The sequence below is a fragment of the Oncorhynchus keta genome, chromosome 35 (genome assembly GCF_023373465.1).
Source record: "Oncorhynchus keta strain PuntledgeMale-10-30-2019 chromosome 35, Oket_V2, whole genome shotgun sequence".
NCBI classification, from domain to species: domain Eukaryota; kingdom Metazoa; phylum Chordata; class Actinopteri; order Salmoniformes; family Salmonidae; genus Oncorhynchus; species Oncorhynchus keta.
Genome location: NC_068455.1, coordinates 9443522 through 9468350, shown reverse-complemented (window position 1 = coordinate 9468350; position 24829 = coordinate 9443522). Strand labels below are relative to the sequence as shown.

Genomic DNA, 24829 nt, shown 5'->3' with positions numbered 1-24829 from the left:
AAGAAACTAAACTATTACTGACCAGGAGCTCTATAAGAAACTAATCTATTACTGACCAGGAGCTCTATAAGAAACTAAACTATTACTGACCAGGAGCTCTATAAGAAACTAAACTATTACTGACCAGGAGCTCTATAAGAAACTAAACTATTACTGACCAGGAGCTCTATAAGAAACTAAACTATTACTGACCAGGAGCTCTATAAGAAACTAAACTATTACTGACCAGGAGCTCTATAAGAAACTAAACTATTACTGACCAGGAGCTCTATAAGAAACTAAACTATTACTGACCAGGAGCTCTATAAGAAACTAAACTATTACTGACCAGGAGCTCTATAAGAAACTAAACTATTACTGACCAGGAGCTCTATAAGAAACTTCAGGCCCTCAAATTAAAAAAGCCTGCGGACCTGATGGCATTCTAAATGAGATGCTCAAATTTACTAGCGCAAAATTTCAATTGGCTATATTAACTGTTTAATTTGATCCTTAGTGTAGGTTATTTCCCTGACATCTGGAATCAAGGACTCATGACCCCAATCTTTAAGAACGGAGACAAATTTGACCCTAACAATTACAGAGGCATTTGTGTGAACGGTAACCTCGGGAAGTTTTTCTGTATTATTATAAATGTAAGAGTTCTAAACTTCATGAACTTCTTTGGGATAGGGGGCGGTATTTTGACTTCCGGATGAAAATTGTTCCCAAAGTAAACTGCTTGCTTCTCAGGCCCAGAGGCTAGGATTGGTCGATTTGGAAGGAAAACACTCTAACGTTTCTAAAACTGTTAAGATAATGTCTGTGAGTATAAAATAGCTGATATGGCAGGCGAAACCCCTGAGTTTTTATGGATATAAAGAAGGAGTTTATCGAACAAAAGGACCATTTGTGATGTAACTGGGACCTTTTGGAGTGCCAACAGAAGAAGATCTTCAAAGGTAAGGCATTTTTTATATCGCTATTTCTGACTTTCGCGTCACAACTCCCTGGTTGAAAATTATTTGTGATGTGGGGCTCTGTCCTCAGATAATCGCATGGTTTGCTTTCGCCGTAAAGCCTTTTTGAAATCTGACATGGCGCCTGGATTAACAACAAGTTAAGATTTAATTTGATGTATTACGGTAGCATCCGCAAGAAGTTTAAGGACAATGGCTTGAGTAAAAGCCTAATTGGATTTAGACCAAAACATCACACGACTGATCATATTTACACCCTACACACCCTGATAGATAAACATGTCCACCAAAATAACACTGAAATATACGCTTGCTTTATTGACTTCCAAAAAGCATTTGATTATATTTGGCATACAGGACTGTTCTACAAAGTTATTGAAAGCGGTGTAGGGGGTAAAACATATGACATAATTAAATCAATGTTCAGTTGAAGTCGGAAGTTTACATAGACTTAGGTTGGAGTCATTAAAACTCGTTTTTCAACCACTCCACAAATTTCTTGTTAACAAACTGTAGTTTTGGCAGGTCGGTTAGGACATCTACTTTGTGCATGACACAAGTAATTTTTCCAACAATTGTTTACAGACAGATAATTTCACTTCTAATTCATTGTATCACACTTCCAGTGGGTCAGAAGTTAACATACACTAAGTTGACTGTGGCTTTAAACAGCTTGGAAAAATCCTGAAAATTATGTCATGGCTTTAGAAGCTTCTGATAGGCTAATTGACATCATTTGAGTCAATTGGAGGTGTACCTGTGGATGTATTTCAAGGCCTACCTTCAAACTCACTGCATCTTTGCTTGACATCATGGGAAAATCAAAAGAAATCAGCCAAGACATCAGAAAAAAAATTGTAGATCTCCACAAGTCTGGTTCATCCTTGGGAGCAATTTCCAAATGCCTGAAGGTACCATGTTCATCTGTACAAACAATATACGCAACTATAAACACCATGGGCCCACGCAGCCATCATACCGCTCAGGAAGGAGACACGTTCTGTCTCCTAGAGATGAACGTACTTTGGTGCAAAAAGTGCAAATCAATCCCAGAACATCTGCAAAGGACCTTGTGAAGATGCTGGAGAAAACCTGTACAAAGTATCTATATCCACAGTCAAACGAGTCCTATATTGACATAACCTGAAAGGCCGCTCAGCAAGGAAGAAGCCACTGCTCCAAAACCTCCATAAAAAAGCCAGACTACAGTTTGCAACTGTACATGGGGACAAAAATCGTACTTTTTGGAGAAATGTCCTCTTGTCTGATGAAACTGTTTGGCCATAATGACCATCGTTATGTTTGGAGGAAAAAGGGGGAGGCTTTCAAGCCGAAAAACACCATCCCACCCGTGAAGCATGGGGGTGGCAGCATCATGTTGTGGGGGTGTTTTGCTGCATTGCTGCATGATGAGGAAAGAAAATTATGTGGATATATTGAAGCAACATCTCAATACATTAGTCAGGAAGTTAAAGCTTGGTTGCAAATTGGTCTTCCAAATTGACAATTACCACAAGCATACTTCCAAAGTTGTGGCAAAATGCTTAAGGGCAACAAAATAAAGGAATTGGAGTGGCCATCACAAAGCCCTGACCTGAAAAGGTGTGTGCGAGCAAGGAGGCCTACAAACCTGACTCAGTTACACCAGCTTTGTCAGGAGGAATGGGCCAAAATTCACCCAACTTATTGTGGGAAGCTTGTAGAAGGCTACCCGAAACATTTGCCCCAAGTCAAACAATTTAAAGGCAATGTTACCAAATACTAATTGAGTGTGTGTAAACTTCTGACCCACTGGAAACGTGATGAAAGGAATAAAAGCTGACATAAATAAATAATTTTCTCTACTATTATTCTGACATTTCACATTCTTAAAATAAAGTGTTGATCCTAACAGGGAACAGGGAATTTTTACTATCATTAAATGTCAGGAATTGTGAAAATCTGAGTTTAAATATATTTGGCTACGGTGTATGTAAACTTCCAACTTCAACTGTATACTGGCAGTACGTGCAGCATTAAAATTGGCAAGAAACTAACAGAATACTTTAACCAGGGGCAGGGCCTTCGCCAGGGTTGCAATCTGAGCCCTGCACTCTTCAATTTTTACATCAATGAGTTGGCCGCTATTCTAGAAAAATCCTCATCCCATGGTGTTAGTCTCAATTCAGAAGTTAAATGCCTACTCTTCACAGATGACCTATGCCTGCTGTCACCCACAGCACATGGCCTACAGCAGAGCCTGGACATGCTAGAGCAGTACTGCCAGACCTGGGACCTAAAATAATGATTTTCCAGTGAAGATCCAGATCTCAGGGAATTACACCAAAGTTCTCAATTGGTACAAATTATATAGAGCACTGCACACACTACATTTACCTATTTTCAAAAATAAGCTCAACCGGACACCTTAATGATGCAGTGAAGGAACCGAGAGAGAGAAAGCACGCAGGGCATCTACGCCATTAAAAAAACTAATTAAAATTAAAATACTATTCAAATTTGTCTAAAACTATTTGAATGTGTCATTGAACCAATTGCACTTTATGGCAGTGAGGTGTGGGATCCACCTACAAAACATGTTTTCACCAAATGAGACAAACACCCCATTGAAACCCTGCATCCAGAGTTCTGTAAGATTCTCCTACATGTCCAGAGGAAAACTACAAACAATGCACGCAGGACTGAATTAGGCCAATATCCACAAATAATAAAAACTCAAAAAAGAGCAATGAAGTTTTGGAAACATCTAAAATACAGTGAACCCCTCTCATATCAATACCAAGCCCTGCAATGCCAAGAGCTGAGCAAAGAAAAGAGTCCCCTCATCCAGCTGGTCCTCGGGCTGAGTTCACAAACCTGTTCTACTAACACACTGAAGCCTCAGTCCCCTCATCCAGCTGGTCCTGGGGCTGAGTTCACAAACCTGTTCTACTAACACACTGAAGCCTCAGGACCAGAACATCCAATCAATCAGAATAAAACAAATTACAACACAGTCAAAACAAAACTATATTGCTTATTGAGAAACACAAGCACAAACACAAAGCAAAATGCAATGCTATCTGGCCCTAAATAGACAGTACACTGTGGCTAAATATTTGATCATGGTTACTGATCAAAAAAAACCTTGACAAAGTACAGACTCAGGGAGCACAGGAAAGCCTGACTCCCCGTAGAAGAAAGGCTGTGCAACCACTGCACAACAGCAGAACCTGAGACGGAGCTGCATTTCCTGACAAAATGTCAAAAATATAAAACAATTAGAGAGTGTCATTTCCCCAAATTTGAAACCCTTATTCAAAGTTTCAAAGACCTCTCTGATGAGGATAGGCTCCCCGTCCTGTTGGGGGAGGACACAGAGAGCTGTGGGGTGGCAGCGCACTACATTGAAGACCTCTCTGATGAGGATAGGCTACCCGTCCTGTTGGGGGAGGACGCAGAGAGCTGTGGGTTGGCAGCACACTACATTGAAGACCTCTCTGATGAGGATAGGCTACCCGTCCTGTAGGGGGAGGACACAGAGAGCTGTGGGTTGGCAGCGCACTACATTGCTGCCTGCCATAAGTTGAGGGACAGTGTCTGACAGACCAGTCAACCTGCACATGTCCTCTACTGTAGGCTTATTGTTATTGTTCAATGTATGGTTATTTTGACACTTGGTTATTGTTGTTACTGTTGTCCTGTTGACAATTTTTATTCTTATTATCTTAATATTGTAAATATCCAAAATAAGCTTTGGCAATATGTACATTGTTACGTCATGCCAATAAAGTGAATTGAATTGAATTGAGAGACAGATGTGACAACTCACTAAATGTAACAAATATTCCTGAGAAATCAGGACCTTTCTGACTAATCTGAAACCCATACTATATATCTCTCTCTTTCTCTCTCTCTGTCTCTCTCTCTGTCTCTCTCTCTGTCTCTCTCTCTGTATCTAACATGTCTCTCTCTCTCTCTCTCTCTTTCTCTCTCTCTGTCTCTTTCTCTGTGCCAATAAAGTGAATTGAATTGAATTGAGAGACAGATTGAGACTCACTCTCTTTCTCCTCTCTTCTCTCTCTCTCTTTCTCTCTCTCTCCTCTATCTCTCTGTCTCTAACTCTCGCTCTCTCTCTGTCTCTCTCTCTGTCTCTCTCTCTCTGTCTCTCTCTCTGTCTCCTCTCTCTTTCTCCTCTCTCTCTCTTTCTCTCTCTCTCCTCTATCTCTCTGTCTCTAACTCTCGCTCTCTCTCTGTCTCTCTCTCTGTCTCCTCTCTCTTTCTCCTCCCTCTCTCTTTCTCTCTCTCTCCTCTATCTCTCTGTCTCTAACTCTCGCTCTCTCTCTGTCTCTCTCTCTGTCTCCTCTCTCTTTCTCTCTCTCTCTTTCCTCTATCTCTCTGTCTCTAACTCTCGCTCTCTCTCTGTCTCTCTCTCTGTCTCCTCTCTCTTTCTCTCTCTCTCCTCTATCTCTCTGTCTCTAACTCTCGCTCTCTCTCTGTCTCTCTCTCTGTCTCCTCTCTCTTTCTCTCTCTCTCCTCTATCTCTCTGTCTCCTCTCTCTGTCTCTCTCTCTGTCTCCTCTCTCTGTCTCCTCTCTCTGTCTCCTCTCTCTGTCTCCTCTCTCTGTCTCCTCTCTCTTTCTCCTCTCTCTCTCTCTCTCTCTCTCTCTCTCTCTCTCTCTCTCTCTCTCTCTCTCTCTCTCTCTCTCTCTCTCTCTCTCCATCTCGCTCTTGCGCTCTCTCTCTCTCTGTCTCTCTCTCTTTCTGTCTCTCTGTCTCTCTCTCTCTCTCTTGTGCTGTCTCTCTCTGTCTGTCTGAGTGTGTGCGGAGCGTGTGTTTGTTTGTCTGTTCTAATTGTTTGACAATCAGGATCTCATTTTGGGGTTTGGCTTCCACGCTCCATTGCGGCATACAGTACATTTGTTACAGCCTGAGGACTTCATACAGAGTATTCTCATCCATCAGAGGGGGGAGGGGTGTCCTATGAACTATGGCTAGCTAACCAATTAAAACACAGCCTGAGTTTCGATGAGGTTAATGTAAATATTGAGAAAGAGAGGTAGAGAGAGAGAGACAGACGTGACGACTGACTAAATAACAATTACATATTTGTTACTAAGTAACAAATATTCCTGCGAAATCAGGACCTTTCTGACTAATCTGGAACCAATACTATATCCCTTTCTCTCTCTCTCTCTCTCTCTCTGTCTCTATCTCTCTCTGTCTCTCTCTCAATCTCTCTGTCTCTATTGGCTGTCTCTCATCTGTTCTGTCATTGCCTCTCTCTGTCTAGATAATATATCTCTCTCTGTCTCTCTCTCAATTCAATGGCTTTATTGGCATAAACATTACACATACACATTTCAAAACAATGTTAGATAATATATAAAGTGAATATATAAAGTGAAAAACAATCAAAAAATTAACAGTAAACATTACACATACAGAAGTTTCAAAACAATGTTCTCTCACTCACTCACTCACTCACTCACTCACTCACACACTCACTCACTCACTCACTCACTCACACAGCTGGGAAGCAGATGGCTGTGTATGAGCCTGAATAATACAGTACATACACAGGAAATAAAACGATTCATGCGTGTTCATGTGCAGGGGTATTCATTGTGAAACATTTATTCTTTTTTAAAAGGGTTTCTTCTGAACGCAGTCCAAGCTAAATTTGAAAACTGTCTGTTTATTTGTTTGTCTGTTCTAATTGTTTGACAATCAAGATCTCATTTTGGGGTTTGGCTTCCACACTCCATTGCAGCATACAGTACATTTGCTACAGCCTGAGGTCGATGAGGTTAATGTAAAAACTGGGCCACTTCATTTGTGTATTGCGTGTGTTCGTACAGTAATTCAATATGTTTAGACAGTTATCACAGATGTGCACAATGAAGTGCATTGCTCCTTTAGATGACATGATTGGGTAAAAGGAGATTGCGGTGCACGCCTACCATGCCTAAGTCTTCTACAGTAGAGAATGACTATAAGGACACAAGGCGAGACCAAGATGCAGACATGGGAGGCAGATGCTTTGAGTCTTGATATTTATTAAACAATCCAAACGGGGTAGGCAAGAGAATGGTTGTGGACAGGCAGAATGTCAAAACCAGTTCAGAGACCAGGAGGTACAGAGTGGCAGACAGGCTCGAGGTCAAGGCAGGCAGAATGGTCAGGCAGGCGGGTACAGAGTCCAGAAAACAGGCAAAGGTCAAAAACCGGGAGGACTATCAAAAGAGAATAGAAGCAAAAACGCTGGTTGACCTGAAAGGCACACAAGATGAACTGGTACAGAGAGACAGGAAACACAGGGATAAATACACTGGTACAGAGCGACGGGAAACACAGGGATAAATACACTGGTACAGAGAGACAGGAAACACAGGGATAAATACACTGGTACAGAGAGACTGGAAACACAGGGATAAATACACTGGTACAGAGCAACGGGAAACACAGGGATAAATACACTGTTACAGGGATAAATACACTGGCACAGAGAGACAGGAGACACAGGGATAAATACACTGGTACAGAGAGACAGGAGACACAGGGATAAATACACTGGTACAGAGAGACAGGAGACACAGGGATAAATACACTGGTACAGAGAGACAGGAGACACAGGGATAAATACACTGGTACAGAGCGACAGGAAACACAGGGATAAATACACTGGTACAGAGAGACAGGGATAAATACACTGGTACAGAGAGACAGGAGACACGGGGATAAATACACTGGTACAGAGAGACAGGAAACACAGGGATAAATACACTGGGGAAAATAAGCGACACCTGGAGGGGGTGGAGACAATCACAAGGACAGGTGAACCAGATCAGGGCGTGACAGATGTTTCTGATACTGTGTTATACACTCGAGCGGAGAAGGAGATTGATTGCAAACATGTTGAGGTCTGAATAGTTTCCCCGGTAAATGATTTAATTAACCTTGGTATTGAGTGAGGATTAGAGTTACATCAAACTGCCCCTCAGGGCAGAAACCAGCCTCCGATGTTCATGCCTCCGAGCCTGGGAACGATGGGAAAATCTCAAATGAAATGCAAACGTAATTAGGGAGAAAATGCTTGTTACTTGGCTTTGTGGCCTGTAGTGAGTGCGTTGTGGATTGAGACACATAAACATTCTCCATAAAGGTATTTGGCTGAGAGTGCAGTTTCATGAGTTCAGGCCAACAGAATAGCCAACAGGCCCATTGAAACTCAGTGGTAGGAACTCCAGTTTAACTTGGAAATAGATAGATATTAAGTAAACAAAAATGTGTGAAGTGGTAGAAAAACCCAGCATGTTAAAATGAGGATGAATGTTGAATTCTGCCAACGATGACATTTACGTCATTTAGCAGACACTCTTATCCAGAGCTACTTACCGTAGTGAGTCATTTAGCAGACACTCTTATCCAGAGCTACTTACCGTAGTGAGTCATTTAGCAGACACTCTTATCCAGAGCTACTTACCGTAGTGAGTCATTTAGCAGACACTCTTATCCAGAGCTACTTACCGTAGTGAGTCATTTAGCAGACACTCTTATCCAGAGCTACTTACCGTAGTGAGTCATTTAGCAGACACTCTTATCCAGAGCTACTTACCGTAGTGAGTCATTTAGCAGACACTCTTATCCAGAGCTACTTACCGTAGTGAGTCATTTAGCAGACACTCTTATCCAGAGCTACTTACCGTGGTGAGTATACACATTCTCGTACCGGTCTCTCGTGGGAATCAAACCCACAACCCTGGCGTTGCTCTACCAACTGAGCCACACGGGACTATTACAAACATTTTTACAGTGAGTGTGTCAGGGGCCAAAGGCAGATGTACAGTAAGTTGAAAATTACCACCCGTGACCAATTATAATTGCGTACTGTCAATAACATTTACATGTAGTTAACTCTCTTAGTCTTATCCACTGCGACCAACGATAAGTGTATTCAACTAAGATAGGTGAGACAACCTCATTGTAAATCACTGCACTTCATCGTCGTCTCTGATTCTCAACAGGTATCGAACGTATATGAAGCCGCGGTACAAGGTGGCCTACAAGATGGTGACGGACATGGAGTGGAAGTGTTGCCATGGTTACACCGGAGATGACTGTAGCGAAGGGCCGAGCGGCGGGTCGGGGACCCAGATCGCTACAGCCAGACCCAAACCGTCCCGACCGGGACAGACCGGAACCGACACAGGTCACAGAGGACAGAGTGGGGGAGACGGTGGGTGGATGTTTATGTCCCTGCTCTCCCTCTTCCTCTTCCTCCTCTACAGTCCTTGTCTTCTCCATGTTTCATGGGAGCTGTCATCCTCTTATAATATAAGTATAATAATATTCTGTTTGTGTTCCAGGGCGAGGCGACAGCGACAAGACGCGGCAGCTGGAGGACAAGATCCAGAGCCTAACCAAGGACCTCCAGGACCTGCAGTCCACGCTGAGGGGCATGAACGAACGCTTCCAGGAGGAGATGCGCAAACCGGGCTTCAGTGGTGGTGGCACCAAGGCCCCAGCGGATGCGGCCCAGCCGGAGATTAAGGACACCATCCACAGCATCCAGACCAAACTAGACCAGCTGGACAACCGGACACAGGCTCACGACAAGACCTTGGTCAGCATCAACAACCACCTGGTCAACGGGAATGGCGGCGGTGGGAATGATCTTGGCGACTCCTCTGGAGGCACCGGTGGGATTAGTGGCGGGAAGCTCAACACGCTGAAAGAGGAGATCCTGAGGGAGCTGGAGAGAAGGGTGTCTCTGTCCTGCTCCTCCTGCCAGTCGGGGGTGGAGGACCTACGGAGACAGCAGCAGGAGGACAGGGAGCAGATCCGTGCGCTGGAGAAGCAGCTGAACGCTGTGGATGGACGATATCGCCAGAGCCTAGACGGCCTGCGCCGCGAGGTGACACGCTCCCAGGGCTGCTGCGATTCTGTCACCGACCTCAAGGACAGGGTCACAGATGCTGAAAGGAAGATAAGCTCCATATCAGAGAACTATGATGTCATCCAGAACCGCATGGATAAGGAGCTGGGCAGTGGCGGTGGTAGTAATGGAGGTGGAGGTTTCCCAGGAGGTGGAGGTGGCTTTGTCCCTGGAGGTGGTGGTTTTGGCCCTGGAGGTGGTGGCTTTGGCCCTGGAGGTGGCAGCGGATTACCCAGGGTGATAGAGGACAGGCTGGACGGTCGTCTGAGGGACCTTGAGAGGTGGGTGAACAGCACAATGCAGCACACAGAGGAGACAGAGAAAGACCTGAAGGACTACTTCAACCGTGAGCTGGGTGACCTCCGGACCGTGTTCCTGGACCGTTTCGACGACCAGGGATACCGCATCGGCGACATAGAGCTAGACGTGGGCATTGTAAAGGACCTCGTGTCAGACCACGACAAGAATGTGACCCGCCTGGCGAACTCCACGGCACTACTAGACAAGAGTCTGACTGACTGTGGCTGTGGAGGAACAGGAGGAGGAGGAGGAGGAGTTGGAGGAGGTGGAAGAGAAGATGGAGGAGGAAGTAGAGGAACCGGAGGAACAGGGGGAATGGGAGGGAGAGGATCTGAAGGTGGGACAGGGGAAGGAGGAAGGGGAGATACAGGAGGAACAGGAACTGAAGGAAGGAGAGATGGAGGAAGTGGAGGAATAGGGGGAACCGGAGGAGGTTGGGGAGGAGCTGGAGGGGACGGAGGAAACGATTACGACGGAGACTCTGTGAAGTCTATCACCTGGAGGGTGGTGGCCAATGAGGATGAGATACGACGCTTTGACACGCGGATCAAGGACCTGTCCGTCTCGGGCGACTCACTCATGGACAAGGTGCTGGATCTCAGCCACGACATCCGCAAGATCAAAGCCCTGACCGGAGACAATGGCGAGCACTTCAACCGCATCGTCACAGAAGTTGAGACGCTCGGGCGCGGCATGGATGACTGCGACGTCTGTGGAAGAGTGGAAGACGAGTTCAAGAAGCTGAAGAACCACACCCTGAACCGCTGGGAGAAGGACATCAACACCATCCGGAACCGGGTGGATTCCAACCAAAGCTCTTGCTCTACTCTACAGGAAGAGGTGGGGAAACTCCGGGAGGTGGTAGGGAAGTGTAGCGACCAGTGTAAGATCCACCTGGAGACCCTAACAACAGGAGGTGGCACTGGAGGACGAGGCCTGGGTGAACCTGATAAGCCCCTGGACGGCCACAGTGTGATCGGAGGCACGTCCAACAACGGCCACCTCAAGTCCCTACAGGGCGAGCTGTCCGAGGTCATCCTGACCTTTAGCTCCATCAACGACACGCTGAGGGGCCTGGAGCACACAGTGCAGAAACATGGCAGTGTCATCACGGACCTGGGCAACACCAAGGACAAGATCATCTCTGAGCTGGACAAGATACAGCAGGAGGTGACTGAGCACATCGAGAAGAGCCGCGACCGCCTCGACGGGGTGGATCGCGACGTGCGACGCTTCGAGAGCACCCTAGTGGTGGAGGTGGGCGACTGCAAGCGTTCTGGCGACGGCCTTGAGAAGAGGCTGTTCAAGATGGAGGGCGTGTGCGGGCGGCTGGACGGCGTCTCTGATTCGCTCCAGAAGATCAAGGAGGGGCTGACCAAGCACATGTCGGGCCTGTGGAACTGTGTGAATGGTCTGAACGCCACGGTCATTTCCCATGGAGGGATCATTGAGAGCATCCAGACCACTCAGCTGGACGGGATCCACGGGAAGATCAAGAACCTCAACTCGTCCGTCAGTCACATCCTCACGGAGTTCCAGAATCTTTCGGAACAGGACCTGACCGGTGAGTGTGTTGCTTTACACTGTATTCCTTTCAGAGAGATTATGGTCTAGACCAGGGCTCTCCAACCCTGTTCCTGGAGAGATACCCTCCTGTAGGTTTACACCAGGGCTCTCCAACCCTGTTCCTGGAGAGATACCCTCCTGTAGGTTTACACTCCAACCCCAGGTGGAACTAACCTGGATCAGCTTATCAACCAGCTAGTTATTAGAATCCACCCAGTGGGCACAGACGTCAGTTCAACGTCTGGTTTTGATTTACATTTGGTTGAGTTGTCAATTAACAGGAATTCAATGTTAATTCAAATAAAACAATTCACAATGTCATTGGATTTAGATGCAAATGTTGGTGGAAAAACATGAAATGACATTGATTACTTTTTTTTATCCAATCAGTTTTCCACATTGATTCTCTTGTTTGAAAGTACATGGCAACAACATTGATTCAACCAGTTTTTGCTCAGTGGGAGGGGCACTTTATTAGGGTTGGATTGAAAACCTAGAGGACGGTAGCTCTCCAGCAACAGGGTTGGAGAGCACTGATCTTGATCCAACATTAGTAACTACAGAAATTAAACAATGCATGGTTTTAAAATAAAGAGCATGTTCATTTACAGAGGATTTACATTGACACAGAGTATTTTCTGAGTTCATGTTGACAATTATATATTTATATTTTCTATTAAACTTATCCTCTCTCTCTCTCACATGTTCTGCTTTGTAGGTGTGCAGTTGGTTAGAGGTTTGAATGGTACACAGCTTTTGGTAAAACTGAACTAAAACCATCATGTGTCTTAAACTCTAGACTAACCTTGTCCTGTCTATACTTGACCAGTCTACAAGACAGCTCATTCAGTGGGTTTAAGGACACAATGAACACGGGTGCATATGTAAAGTCTCAAGTAACACATTTGCACACAAGTGTCAACATACAGAACGGTGTTAGCTACAATAAACACAGAGGCCCCATCGAACAACACCAAGAAACAGACTGATGATTACAAAAACATTCAGAATCCACTAATTAAAACTAACAATGTCTATTTGTGCAATATGTGAGTCTCACGTTAAATGGTGGCCTGCTATTAGTGTGTCTGTCTGTTATGCAGTCTTTCATAACACTCCTCGAGGCTTCTCGGGTTACACACACGTCTCAGTGTTCAAATAATCTGATGCTTCTGTGTCTGGTGGGAACAATGGATTATAATGTCGTAATACCTCATTCAGTGACATATCTGAATGAGAATACTCCTCCACTGTATCGTTACAGCGGTTTTGTCCGGAATGGTTTCCATGTTCTCTAACAGGCCGTCTTTGGGTCAACTTTGATTATTTAAGTTAAATAACAATTATTTAAGTTACTTCAATTATTAAATGCCTGAAATAACTTTAATAAATACGTAATATTGAAATTATAACGTGCATTGATTATTCAACTTTTGAAATGTTCATTAAAAAAAAGAAGGAATATTACGGTATTAATATTGTTGTCATTGCCTCCCACCACCCTAGGCCTGCCTGGTCCTCCAGGTCCCTCTGGGGAGAGAGGGTTCCAGGGGCTGCCTGGCGCTAAGGGGCCCCAAGGCAGGGACGGACCCCCGGGTAGGCAGGGAGAGAACGGGCCCAGAGGATCACCAGGTTAACAGGAACCATACAAGCCCTTTATAAATCAGTCTTTATGCCTCAGGAAATGTGTTTTTATATGTTGATGTTTGACTGAATGGTTTGAGTCAGTCTAACTGGTCTCTTCCTCTCTTTTTTTCACTGCAGGCCTCAAAGGTGAACAAGGTATGTTGATGTTGTTTCATTATTAGCATTTGAGTCCGACATGTTAGCAATGTGCTAATGCACTCAACAGTGCTGTGTGTTACATGTCATTACATAACATGAGTATTGCTGAGGGTCATTAACAGTCAGGGTGAATTGAGTTCAGTTTGAGTGTGTGTGTGTGGGGATCACTGTATAGGTCAGAGGTCAGCATTGGGCCAATGAGAACATGAATCCTCAGAGGCAGCCAGGAAATGTGCACATAATGCTTTCTGGGTCTGCTTGAGGGTTACATGTGGTGATTGTGAGATACATAGTGTGTGTGTGTTTTAATGTGTAGCGTTGTTGACCCCTTTTTGTTTTACATAACCGCTCTGAAACATTCCCATCATGAAGGCAACTGCATCTGAAACATACTGAACAAAAATGCTGCAAAAACACAACGTCTAAATTGTTGGTCCCATGTTTCATGAGATGAAATAAAAGATCCCCGAAATGTTCCATACGCACAAATATCTCTCAAATTTTGTCAACAAATTTGATTGCATCCATGTTAGTGAGCATTTCTCCTTTGCCAAGATAATCCAACCACCTGACAGATGTGGCATATCAAGAAGCTGATTAAACAGCATGATCATTACACAGGTGCACCTTGTGCTGGGGATAACGATGACCACTGGCATTCACAGATGAATCCCGGTTTCAACTGTACCGGGCAGATGGCAGACATCATGTATGGAGTTGTGTGGGCGAGCGGCTTGCTAATGTCAACGTTGTGAGCAGTGGCAGTGGGGTTATGGTATGGGCAGGCATAGACTACAGATAATGAACACTACTGCGTTGTATTGATGGCAATTTGAGTGCACAGAGATACCATGACGATATCCTAATGCCCATTGTCGTGTCATTCATCTGCCGCCATCACCTCATGTTTCAGCGTAATGTCGCAAGGATCTATACACTATTCCTGGAAGCTGAAAATGTCCAAGTTCTTCCGTTGGCCTGCATAGTCACCAGACATGTCACCCATTGAGCATGTTTGGGATGCTCTGGATCAATGTGTACGACATTGTGTTCCGGTTCTCTCAAATATCCATCATCTTTGCACAGCTATTAAAGAGGAGTTTGAAAACATTCCACAGGCCACAATGAGCAGCTTGATCAACTCGATGTGAAAGAGATGTGTCGCGTTGCATTAGGCAAATGCTGGTCACACCAGACACTGACTGGTTTTTAGTTTTCTGAGCCATTGCTTTTTAAGGTATCTTCTCACCAACAGATGCATATTCTGTATGTATTCCCAGTCATGTGAAATCCATAGATTAGGTCATAATGAATGTATTTATTTGGACTGATTTCCTTATTGAAATCTTCAAAATTGTTGCACATTACGTTTTTATTTTTAGATTAGAGGGCCGTCTAACCGTCTTGAACAAAAGTCTCTCTCTTGATATGTTCCTTACACGTTGTTCATGTTGTCTGTAATGAACTGTGAACATGGATTTCCTCATGGCAGAACAATGAAATATCACATATAGTTGATAATAACCGTGCTCTTTCTGAGATGTTGTTGTATTTTTGCCCTCAGGTATGCCAGGTGCCGATGCCAACGTGCCCAAGCTGTCCTTCTCTGCCGCTCTCACCTACCCCATGCTTAGTGCTGGCACCATCGTCTTCGACAAGATCTTTGTCAACGAGGGAGAGTTCTATGACCCGCGGACTGGTACTGAATAGATAGGACTTGTAATGTAAGGTTTTTAGTTGCACGTAACTGCCTTCATTTGGCTGGACCCCAAGAAGAGTAGCTGCTGCCTTGGCAGGAACTAATGGGAATGCATTATAACCCCAGGAAGAGTAGCTGCTGCCTTGGCAGGAACTAATAGGAATGCATTATAACCCCAGGAAGAGTAGCTGCTGCCTTGGCAGGAACTAATAGGAATGCATTATAACCCCAGGAAGAGTAGCTGCTGCCTTGGCAGGAACTAATGGGAATGCATTATAACCCCAGGAAGAGTAGCTGCTGCCTTGGCAGGAACTAATGGGAATGCATTATAACCCCAGGAAGAGTAGCTGCTGCCTTGGCAGGAACTAATAGGAATGCATTATAACCCCAGGAAGAGTAGCTGCTGCCTTGGCAGGAACTAATAGGAATGCATTATAACCCCAGGAAGAGTAGCTGCTGCCTTGGCAGGAACTAATGGGAATGCATTATAACCCCAGGAAGAGTAGCTGCTGCCTTGGCAGGAACTAATGGGAATGCATTATAACCCCAGGAAGAGTAGCTGCTGCCTTGGCAGGAACTAATAGGAATGCATTATAACCCCAGGAAGAGTAGCTGCTGCCTTGGCAGGAACTAATAGGAATGCATTATAACCCCAGGAAGAGTAGCTGCTGCCTTGGCAGGAACTAATAGGAATGCATTATAACCCCAGGAAGAGTAGCTGTTGCCTTGGCAGGAACTAATGGGAATGCATTATAACCCCAGGAAGAGTAGCTGCTGCCTTGGCAGGAACTAATGGGAATGCATTATAACCCCAGGAAGAGTAGCTGCTGCCTTTTCAGGAACTAATAGGAATGCATTATAACCCCAGGAAGAGTAGCTGCTGCCTTGGCAGGAACTAATAGGAATGCATTATAACCCCAGGAAGAGTAGCTGCTGCCTTGGCAGGAACTAATAGGAATGCATTATAACCCCAGGAAGAGTAGCTGTTGCCTTGGCAGGAACTAATGGGAATGCATTATAACCCCAGGAAGAGTAGCTGCTGCCTTGGCAGGAACTAATGGGAATGCATTATAACCCCAGGAAGAGTAGCTGCTGCCTTGGCAGGAACTAATAGGAATGCATTATAACCCCAGGAAGAGTAGCTGCTGCCTTGGCAGGAACTAATGGGAATGCATTATAACCCCAGGAAGAGTAGCTGCTGCCTTGGCAGGAACTAATGGGAATGCATTATAACCCCAGGAAGAGTAGCTGCTGCCTTGGCAGGAACTAATAGGAATGCATTATAACCCCAGGAAGAGTAGCTGCTGCCTTGGCAGGAACTAATAGGAATGCATTATAACCCCAGGAAGAGTAGCTGCTGCCTTGGCAGGAACTTAGGAATGCATTATAACCCCAGGAAGAGTAGCTGTTGCCTTGGCAGGAACTAATGGGAATGCATTATAACCCCAGGAAGAGTAGCTGCTGCCTTGGCAGGAACTAATGGGAATGCATTATAACCCCAGGAAGAGTAGCTGCTGCCTTGGCAGGAACTAATAGGAATGCATTATAACCCCAGGAAGAGTAGCTGCTGCCTTGGCAGGAACTAATAGGAATGCATTATAACCCCAGGAAGAGTAGTTGCTGCCTTGGCAGGAACTAATAGGAATGCATTATAACCCCAGGAAGAGTAGCTGTTGCCTTGGCAGGAACTAATGGGAATGCATTATAACCCCAGGAAGAGTAGCTGCTGCCTTGGCAGGAACTAATAGGAATGCATTATAACCCCAGGAAGATTAGCTGCTGCCTTGGCAGGAACTAATAGGAATGCATTATAACCCCAGGAAGAGTAGCTGATGCCTTGGCAGGAACTAATAGGAATGCATTATAACCCCAGGAGGAGTAGCTGCTGCCTTGGCAGAAACTAATGGGAATGCATTATAACCCCAGGAAGAGTAGCTGCTGCCTTGGCAGGAACTAATAGGAATGCATTATAACCCCAGGAAGATTAGCTGCTGCCTTGGCAGGAACTAATAGCAATGCATTATAACCCCAGGAAGAGTAGCTGCTGCCTTGGCAGGAACTAATAGGAATGCATTATAACCCCAGGAGGAGTAGCTGTTGCCTTGGCAGGAACTAACGGGAATGCATTATAACCCCAGGAAGAGTAGCTTCTGCTTTGGCAGGAACTAATGGCGATCCATAATAAACCCCAGGAAGGGTAGCTGCTGCTTTGGCAGGAACTAATGGCGATCCATAATAAACCCCAGGAAGAGTAGCTGCTGCTTTGGCAGGAACTAATGGCGATCCATAATAAACCCCAGGAAGAGTAGCTGCTGCTTTGGCAGGAACTAATGGCGATCCATAATAAACCCCAGGAAGAGTAGCTGCTGCTTTGGCAGGAACTAATGGCGATCCATAATAAACCCCAGGAAGAGTAGCTGCTGCCTTGGCAGGAACTAATGGAGATCCATAATAAATACAAATACAAATACTGTGAGTTCAATCTACATGTGAAGGGTATTTATAGCAGTTAGTTACATCATTATTTGAGTTAATGTACAATGAGCCAACTGTCAAACCAAGCCATAGACCTAAACAGGCAACTGTTTGCTATATTGCTGTGTACAACATCAGTGAGTATGCTAAGCTAATGCTGACCTCACTATCTCTGTCTCTGTGTTGCCCAGGCATCTTCACGGCGCCCGTCGATGGCCGCTACTTCTTCAGCGCAATCCTGACTGGCCACAAGAACGAGAAGATTGAGGCGGTACTATCCAAGTCCAACTATGGTATGGCCCGTGTGGACTCCGGGGGATACCAGCCAGAGGGACTGGAGAACAAGCCGGTAGCCGAGGCCAAGATCACCCCGGGCTCCCTGGCCGTGTTCAACATCATCCTGCCCCTCCAGGCCGGAGACACAGTCTGCATTGACCTGGTCATGGGCAAGCTGGCCCACTCTGTAGAGCCTCTCACCATCTTCAGTGGAATGCTGCTGTATGAACATATGTAAGCCAAAACCCCCTAGGGTTGTCCATCTGGAACATAAGAGAGGGAGAGGAAGGAAGAAACGGAAGAAGGACGAGGGAAGAAGAAAGTTAGAGAAGAGAGGGTCTGGGGTTGGTCCCCATTCTGGACTGTTTAGACTCACAGTTTGAATTGACAACCGCTTTTCAATGCAAAACGACAGGGTCCAGAGATGGAATTACTTTATATCAACTCGCGAAACACGGGAACGAACGACAACTAGGAGACGACTACAACGACAGAAAAGTGTTGTGTTTCTCCCTCTGTGTGTCATTCCTGGCCCTCTGATGTTGTGAAACCTGATGAACTGCTTGAACAAACACAGGATGTACTATAAACTAAGTAGCAGACTGAGAGACTTCGCCCTTCATTTTTTTTTACCTAGCTCGTCCAGTATTTGGAAAAGTGTTTTTCACACCAAATGTGTTGCTACTACTGCAGGATTTTTCTATGGTTATTCTTATATGTCCCTGTTTCTATATTACTCACTCCAGGCATGGGGCTCAGCGTACCGTAGTCCTCAGTGCACCACTGCCGACCATAAGGTCTGCTTGACATCCCACCTTTGCTGCAAAGTGTTTCCCTGCCAAAGAACCAGACCCACTGTCAAGGTCTGAGGTTAACCGGAAGTTAGGAATAGCGGAGAGAACCTGGAATGAGAAATTCCTTGCTTGATTTTCTATAGCTGATTTCTATGGTGATGAATTCACGTTTTGTGATTTTAATGTTATCGTGCACCTTTTGCCTCCTTGTCTCTCCGTTCTGTAATGCCTTTGGCTTGGCGATCCAAAGCTTGGCCTTGTTGACGATAATTGCTACAGCTTAAGTGTGTTATACTAGTGGTTCCCAAAGACTTTTATGTGCCCTACGTGACCTTGCCAAATGTGCCATCCGTGACCTAGCTAAATGTGTTGTCCGAGACCTAGCTAGATGTGTTGTCCGTGACCTAGCTAGATGTGTTGTCCGTGACCTAGCTAGATGTGTTGTCCGTGACCTAGCTAGATGCGTTGTCCCTGACCTAGCTAAATGTGTTGTCCGAGACCTAGCTAGATGTGTTGTCCGTGACCTAGCTAGATGCGTTGTCCCTGACCTAGCTAAATGTGCCATTTGTGACCTAGCTAAATGTGTTGTCCGTGACCTAGCTAAATGTGCCATTTGTGACCTAGCTAAATGTGCCGTCCGTGACCTAGCTAAATGTGTTGTCCGTGACCTAGCTAAATGTGTTGTACGTGACCTAGCTAAATGTGCCATTTGTGACCTAGCTAAATGTGCCATTTGTGACCTAGCTAAATGTGCCGTCCGTGACCTAGCTAAATGTGTTGTCCGTGACCTAGCTCAATGTGCCGTCCGTGACCTAGCTAAATGTGTTGTCTGTGACCTAGCTAAATGTGTTGTCCGTGACCTAGCTAAATGTGTTGTCCGTGACCTAGCTAAATGTGTTGTCCGTGACCTAGCTAAATGTGCCATTTGTGACCTAGCTAAATGTGCCGTCCGTGACCTAGCTAAATGTGTTGTCCGTGACCTAGCTAAATGTGTTGTCCGTGACCTAGCTAAATGTGCCTTCCGTGACCTAGCTAAATGTGCCGTCCGTGACCTAGCTAAATGTGTTGTCCGAGACCTAGCTAGATGTGTTGTCCGTGACCTAGCTAGATGCGTTGTCCCTGACCTAGCTAAATGTGCCATTTGTGACCTAGCTAAATGTGTTGTCCGTGACCTAGCTAAATGTGCCATTTGTGACTTAGCTAAATATGCCGTCCGTGACCTAGCTAAATGTGTTGTCCGTGACCTAGCTAAATGTGTTGTCCGTGACCTAGCTAAATGTGTTGTCCGTGACCTAGCTAAATGTGTTGTCCGTGACCTAGCTAAATGTGTTGTCCGTGACCTAGCTAAATGTGTTGTCCGTGACCTAGCTAAATGTGCCTTCCGTGACCTGGCTAAATGTGCCGTCCGTGACCTAGCTAAATGTGTTGTCCGTGACCTAGCTAAATGTGCCTTCCGTGACCTAGCTAAATGTGCCGTCCGCGGTCTAGCTAAATGTGTTGTCCGTGACCTAGCTAAATGTGTTGTCCGTGACCTAGCTAAATGTGCCTTCCGTGACCTAGCTAAATGTTCCGTCCGTGACCTAGCTAAATGTGTTGTCCGTGACCTAGCTAAATGTGTTGTCCGTGACCTAGCTAAATGTGCCGTCCGTGACCTAGCTAAATGTGCCGTCCGTAACCTAGCTAAATGCGTTGTCCCTGACCTAGCTAAATGTGCCATTTGTGACCTAGCTAAATGTGCCATTTGTGACCTAGCTAAATGTGTTGTCTGTGACCTAGCTAAATGTGCCATTTGTGACCTAGCTAAATGTGCCATTTGTGACCTAGCTAAATGTGCCGTCCGTGACCTAGCTAAATGTGCCGTCCGTGACTGAAAGCATTCAGACATGTCTTGCCATGCTCCAGACGAATGAAAACATGTTCAAACCCCAGACCCAGCCTTAACCACAATCAAGTAGGAATTTGCCTCAACCAAGCAGAAGGAAACTCTGCCCTGTATCCCAGTATAGAAGGAAGCCCTGTCTTATACCCAGTACAGAAGGAAACTCTGCCTAATACCCCAGTACAGAATGAAACCCTGCCTTATACCCCAGTACAGAAGGAAGCCCTGCCTTATACCCCAGTATAGAAGGAAGCCCTGCCTTATACCCCAGTACAGAAGGAAGCCCTGCCTTATACCCCAGTACAGAAGGAAGCCCTGCCTTTATACCCAGTACAGAAGGAAGCCCTGCCTTATACCCCAGTACAGAAGGAAGCCCTGCCTTTATACCCAGTACAGAAGGAAGCCCTGCCTTATACCCCAGTACAGAATGACCACATGGCCTATAGATCCTTTATTACATCATTAGAGGGAATCAGATGATGTGACTCAACAATCTTCAACCTAACACAGAGTCACACCCCAAAGTGTGAGAAAGTCAGTCTGAAAGCCTCAGTGACCAGTCAGAAGGGAGTATCACTCCTCCCCCCGAACCCCCCATTTCTCCCTTAGGCACACGATGTGTTGAACGGCTGCCAAGGGCCACAAGGAGTGAGCGGATCATAAACAGAGCGATGTGCTCTCTCTCTCTCTAAGAGGCCCCGGTGGATGTCATTAATCGAGGCACAGTGAAGTGTTTACACAGGACGATAAATAAGAAGCTCTCTCTGACAGCAGGGGATGATTACTTGGTCATGTCTGTCGGCCCCCCAATGGCCCAATGATGCAGAGGAATAGTTACAGGCCTTCTAATGGCCCATTGATCCAGAGGACTAGGTTCTCTAATGGCCCAGTGATACAGAGGTCTAGGTTTTCTAATGGCCCAGTGATACAGTCCGGGCCAGATGCAACAATGAGGATCTTTCAGACCAGGGCAGATGCAACAATGAGGATCTTTCAGACCAGGCCAGATGCAACAATGAGGATCTTTCAGACCAGGCCAGATGCAACAATGAGGATCTTTCAGACCAGGGCAGATGCAACAATGAGGATCTTTCAGACCAGGGCAGATGCAACAATGAGGATCTTTCAGACCAGGGCAGATGCAGCAATGAGGATCTTTCAGACCAGGGCAGATGCAGCAATGAGGATCTTTCAGACCAGGGCAGATGCAACAATGAGGATCTTTCAGACCAGGGCAGATGCAACAATGAGGATCTTTCAGACCAGGGCAGATGCAGCAATGAGGATCTTTCAGACCAGGGCAGATGCAGCAATGAGGGTCTTTCAGAGCAGGGCAGATGCAGCAATGAGGATCTTTCAGAGCAGGGCAGCTGCAACAATGAGAATCTTTCAGAGCAGGGCAGCAATGAGGATCTTTCAGAGCAGGGCAGATGCAGCAATGAGGATCTTTCAGAGCAGGGCAGATGCAGCAATGAGGATCTTTCAGAGCAGGGCAGCAATGAGGATCTTTCAGAGCAGGGCAGCTGCAGCAATGAGGATCTTTCAGAGCAGGGCAGCTGCAGCAATGAGGATCTTTCAGAGCAGGGCAGCTGCAGCAATGAGGATCTTTCAGAGCAGGGCAGCTGCAGCAATGAGGATCTTTCAGAGCAGGGCAGCTGCAGCAATGAGGATCTTTCAGACCAGGGCAGCTGCAGCAATGAGGATCTTTCATAGCAGGGCAGCAATGAGGATCTTTCAGAGCAGGGCAGCTGCAGCAATGAGGATCTTTCAGAGCAGGGCAGCTGCAGCAATGAGGATCTTTCAGACCAGGGCAGCTGCAGCAATGAGGATCTTTCATAGCAGGGCAGCAATGAGGATCTTTCAGAGCAGGGCAGAGAAAATAAAAGGAAGAAAAGCAGGTTTAATTATAACTGAAACATTATGTCAGTCAACTCATTTCTTTAGTTAAAAGACAGATGCTGCTGATAACACTGACATCGTCATCAAGGATGTTGGAATTATTTTGGTGTGAACGTGCAAAAGTAACCTACTTTTTGAAGTGATTTGTTTGACAATAAGATGAAAACATCATGACTGATTGTGGTCATGGTACATTAAAAGTACATTCTTACAGTTAAATTACATGCCTTTACTATAAAACCCATAGGAGGGGGGGGTGGTGGGGGAAGCTCAGACTGACCTCTGCCTGGGTCCTCCAAATCACTAAACCCGCCCCTGTACAGAGGAATATTTTACAGGCCCTCTAATGGCCCAGTGAATCAGAGGAATAGTTACAGGCCCTCTAATGGCCTATGTGATACAGAGGAATAGTTACAGGCCCTCTGATGGCCCAGTGAATCAGAGGAATAGTTACAGGCCCTCTAATGGCCCAGTGAATCAGAGGAATAGTTACAGGCCCTCTAATGGCCCAGTGAATCAGAGGAATAGTTACAGGCCCTCTAATGGCCTATGTGATACAGAGGAATAGTTACAGGCCCTCTGATGGCCTATGTGATACAGAGGAATAGTTACAGGCCCTCTGATGGCCCAGTGAATCAGAGGAATAGTTACAGGCCCTCTAATATAATAATAATAATAATATATGCCATTTAGCAGACGCTTTTATCCAAAGCGACTTACAGTCATGTGTGCATACATTCTACGTATGGGTGGTCCCGGGAATCGAACCCACTACCCTGGCGTTACAAGCGCCATGCTCTACCAACTGAGGTATGACCCCACTATGACCCCATGGCCCAGTGAATCAGAGGAATAGTTACAGGCCCTCTGATGGCCTATGTGATGCAGAGGAATAGTTACAGGCCCTCTGATGGCCTATGTGATGCAGAGGAATAGTTACAGGCCCTCTGATGGCCTATGTGATGCAGAGGAATAGTTACAGGCCCTCTGATGGCCTATGTGATACTCCGCACCTAATGTTTTCCCAACCCAGTCCTAGGTTCCCCCTTAACCGTTTCACATATTTGATCAATTCCAACACTAGCTCACCATAACAGGATCAGTATGGTGCTTTCTGGTGCTGCATTAAACTGTGTGTTATTTACTAGGAAAATGGATTCAGTTTCAGAACGGCAAATGGATACCAACATATTTGGCAGAGAGGTACACCATTGCAATCAAATACATGGAGTTGTATTCAAATTCTATCACTAATTCTATCACTATTCTATCATTATTTGAAAGACGCTGTATTTAGTTGAGAAGCTGCTGTCTTGCTACTCTTGTGCCTTTTGAGTATTTCTCCACCTGGTCCTATCTGACCTCTGTGTTTGTTATTGCTAAAGGAATTCCAAAGGTTTACTCAATCTATGAAGTCACCAACAACTGGTCATTCCACATGCCAACCAAAGCAGTGCTATGTATTAAAGGTGCAGTTCCGCCTTGTTTTCTGCAGCTCCTCCTCCCCACAGTCTAACCTTTTACCTTGAATGTGTGATTTGGTCGACACGTGTAGCTCAAATAAAGGTATTTAATTTTACAGCCATGTCATCTGTGTAGGAGTTTGTTTTGGATTAATTATCTGCTCAGTGGGTTAGGACTCTAATCTAGCTGCTCAGAGGGTTAGGACTCTAATCTATCTGCTCAGAGGGTTAGGACTCTAATCTAGCTGCTCAGAGGGTTAGGACTAATCTATCTGCTCAGAGGGTTAGGACTCTAATCTATCTGCTCAGAGGGTTAGGACTCTAATCTAGCTGCTCAGAGGGTTAGGACTCTAATCTAGCTGCTCAGTGGATTAGGACTCCCTCTATCTGCTCAGAGGGTTAGGACTCATCTATCTGCTCAGAGGGTTAGGACTAATCTATCTGCTCAGAGGATTAGGACTAATCTATCTGCTCAGAGGGTTAGGACTAATCTATCTGCTCAGAGGATTAGGACTAATCTATCTGCTCAGAGGGTTAGGACTAATCTATCTGCTCAGAGGGTTAGGATTCTAATCTATCTGCTCAGAGGGTTAGGATTCTAATCTATCTGCTCAGAGGATTAGGACTAATCTATCTGCTCAGAGGGTTAGGATTCTAATCTATCTGCTCAGAGGGTTAGGATTCTAATCTATCTGCTCAGAGGATTAGGACTCTAATCTATCTGCTCAGAGGATTAGGACTAATCTATCTGCTCAGAGGGTTAGGATTCTAATCTATCTGCTCAGAGGGTTAGGACTAATCTATCTGCTCAGAGGGTT

General features: G+C 45.5%; 1 protein-coding gene across 2 annotated transcripts in view; it reads left to right on the top strand.

Moving 5' to 3' along the window:
• Positions 1-24127, top strand: part of LOC118369034 (EMILIN-1-like) — a 95417-nt gene extending 71290 nt beyond the window's left edge. The window contains exons 3-9 of one of the 2 annotated variants that reach the window (XM_052496431.1): positions 8965-9176; positions 9307-11739; positions 12460-12486; positions 13248-13373; positions 13506-13523; positions 15091-15225; positions 17892-24127. In XM_052496431.1, the coding sequence (XP_052352391.1) occupies positions 8965-9176; positions 9307-11739; positions 12460-12486; positions 13248-13373; positions 13506-13523; positions 15091-15225; positions 17892-18214 (3274 nt within the window). In that variant the 3' untranslated portion in view covers positions 18215-24127. The remainder of the gene's footprint in view (positions 1-8964; positions 9177-9306; positions 11740-12459; positions 12487-13247; positions 13374-13505; positions 13524-15090; positions 15226-17891) is intronic. The other variant, XM_052496432.1, reaches the window with a different exon arrangement.
• The last annotated feature ends 702 nt before the right edge of the window (positions 24128-24829 follow it).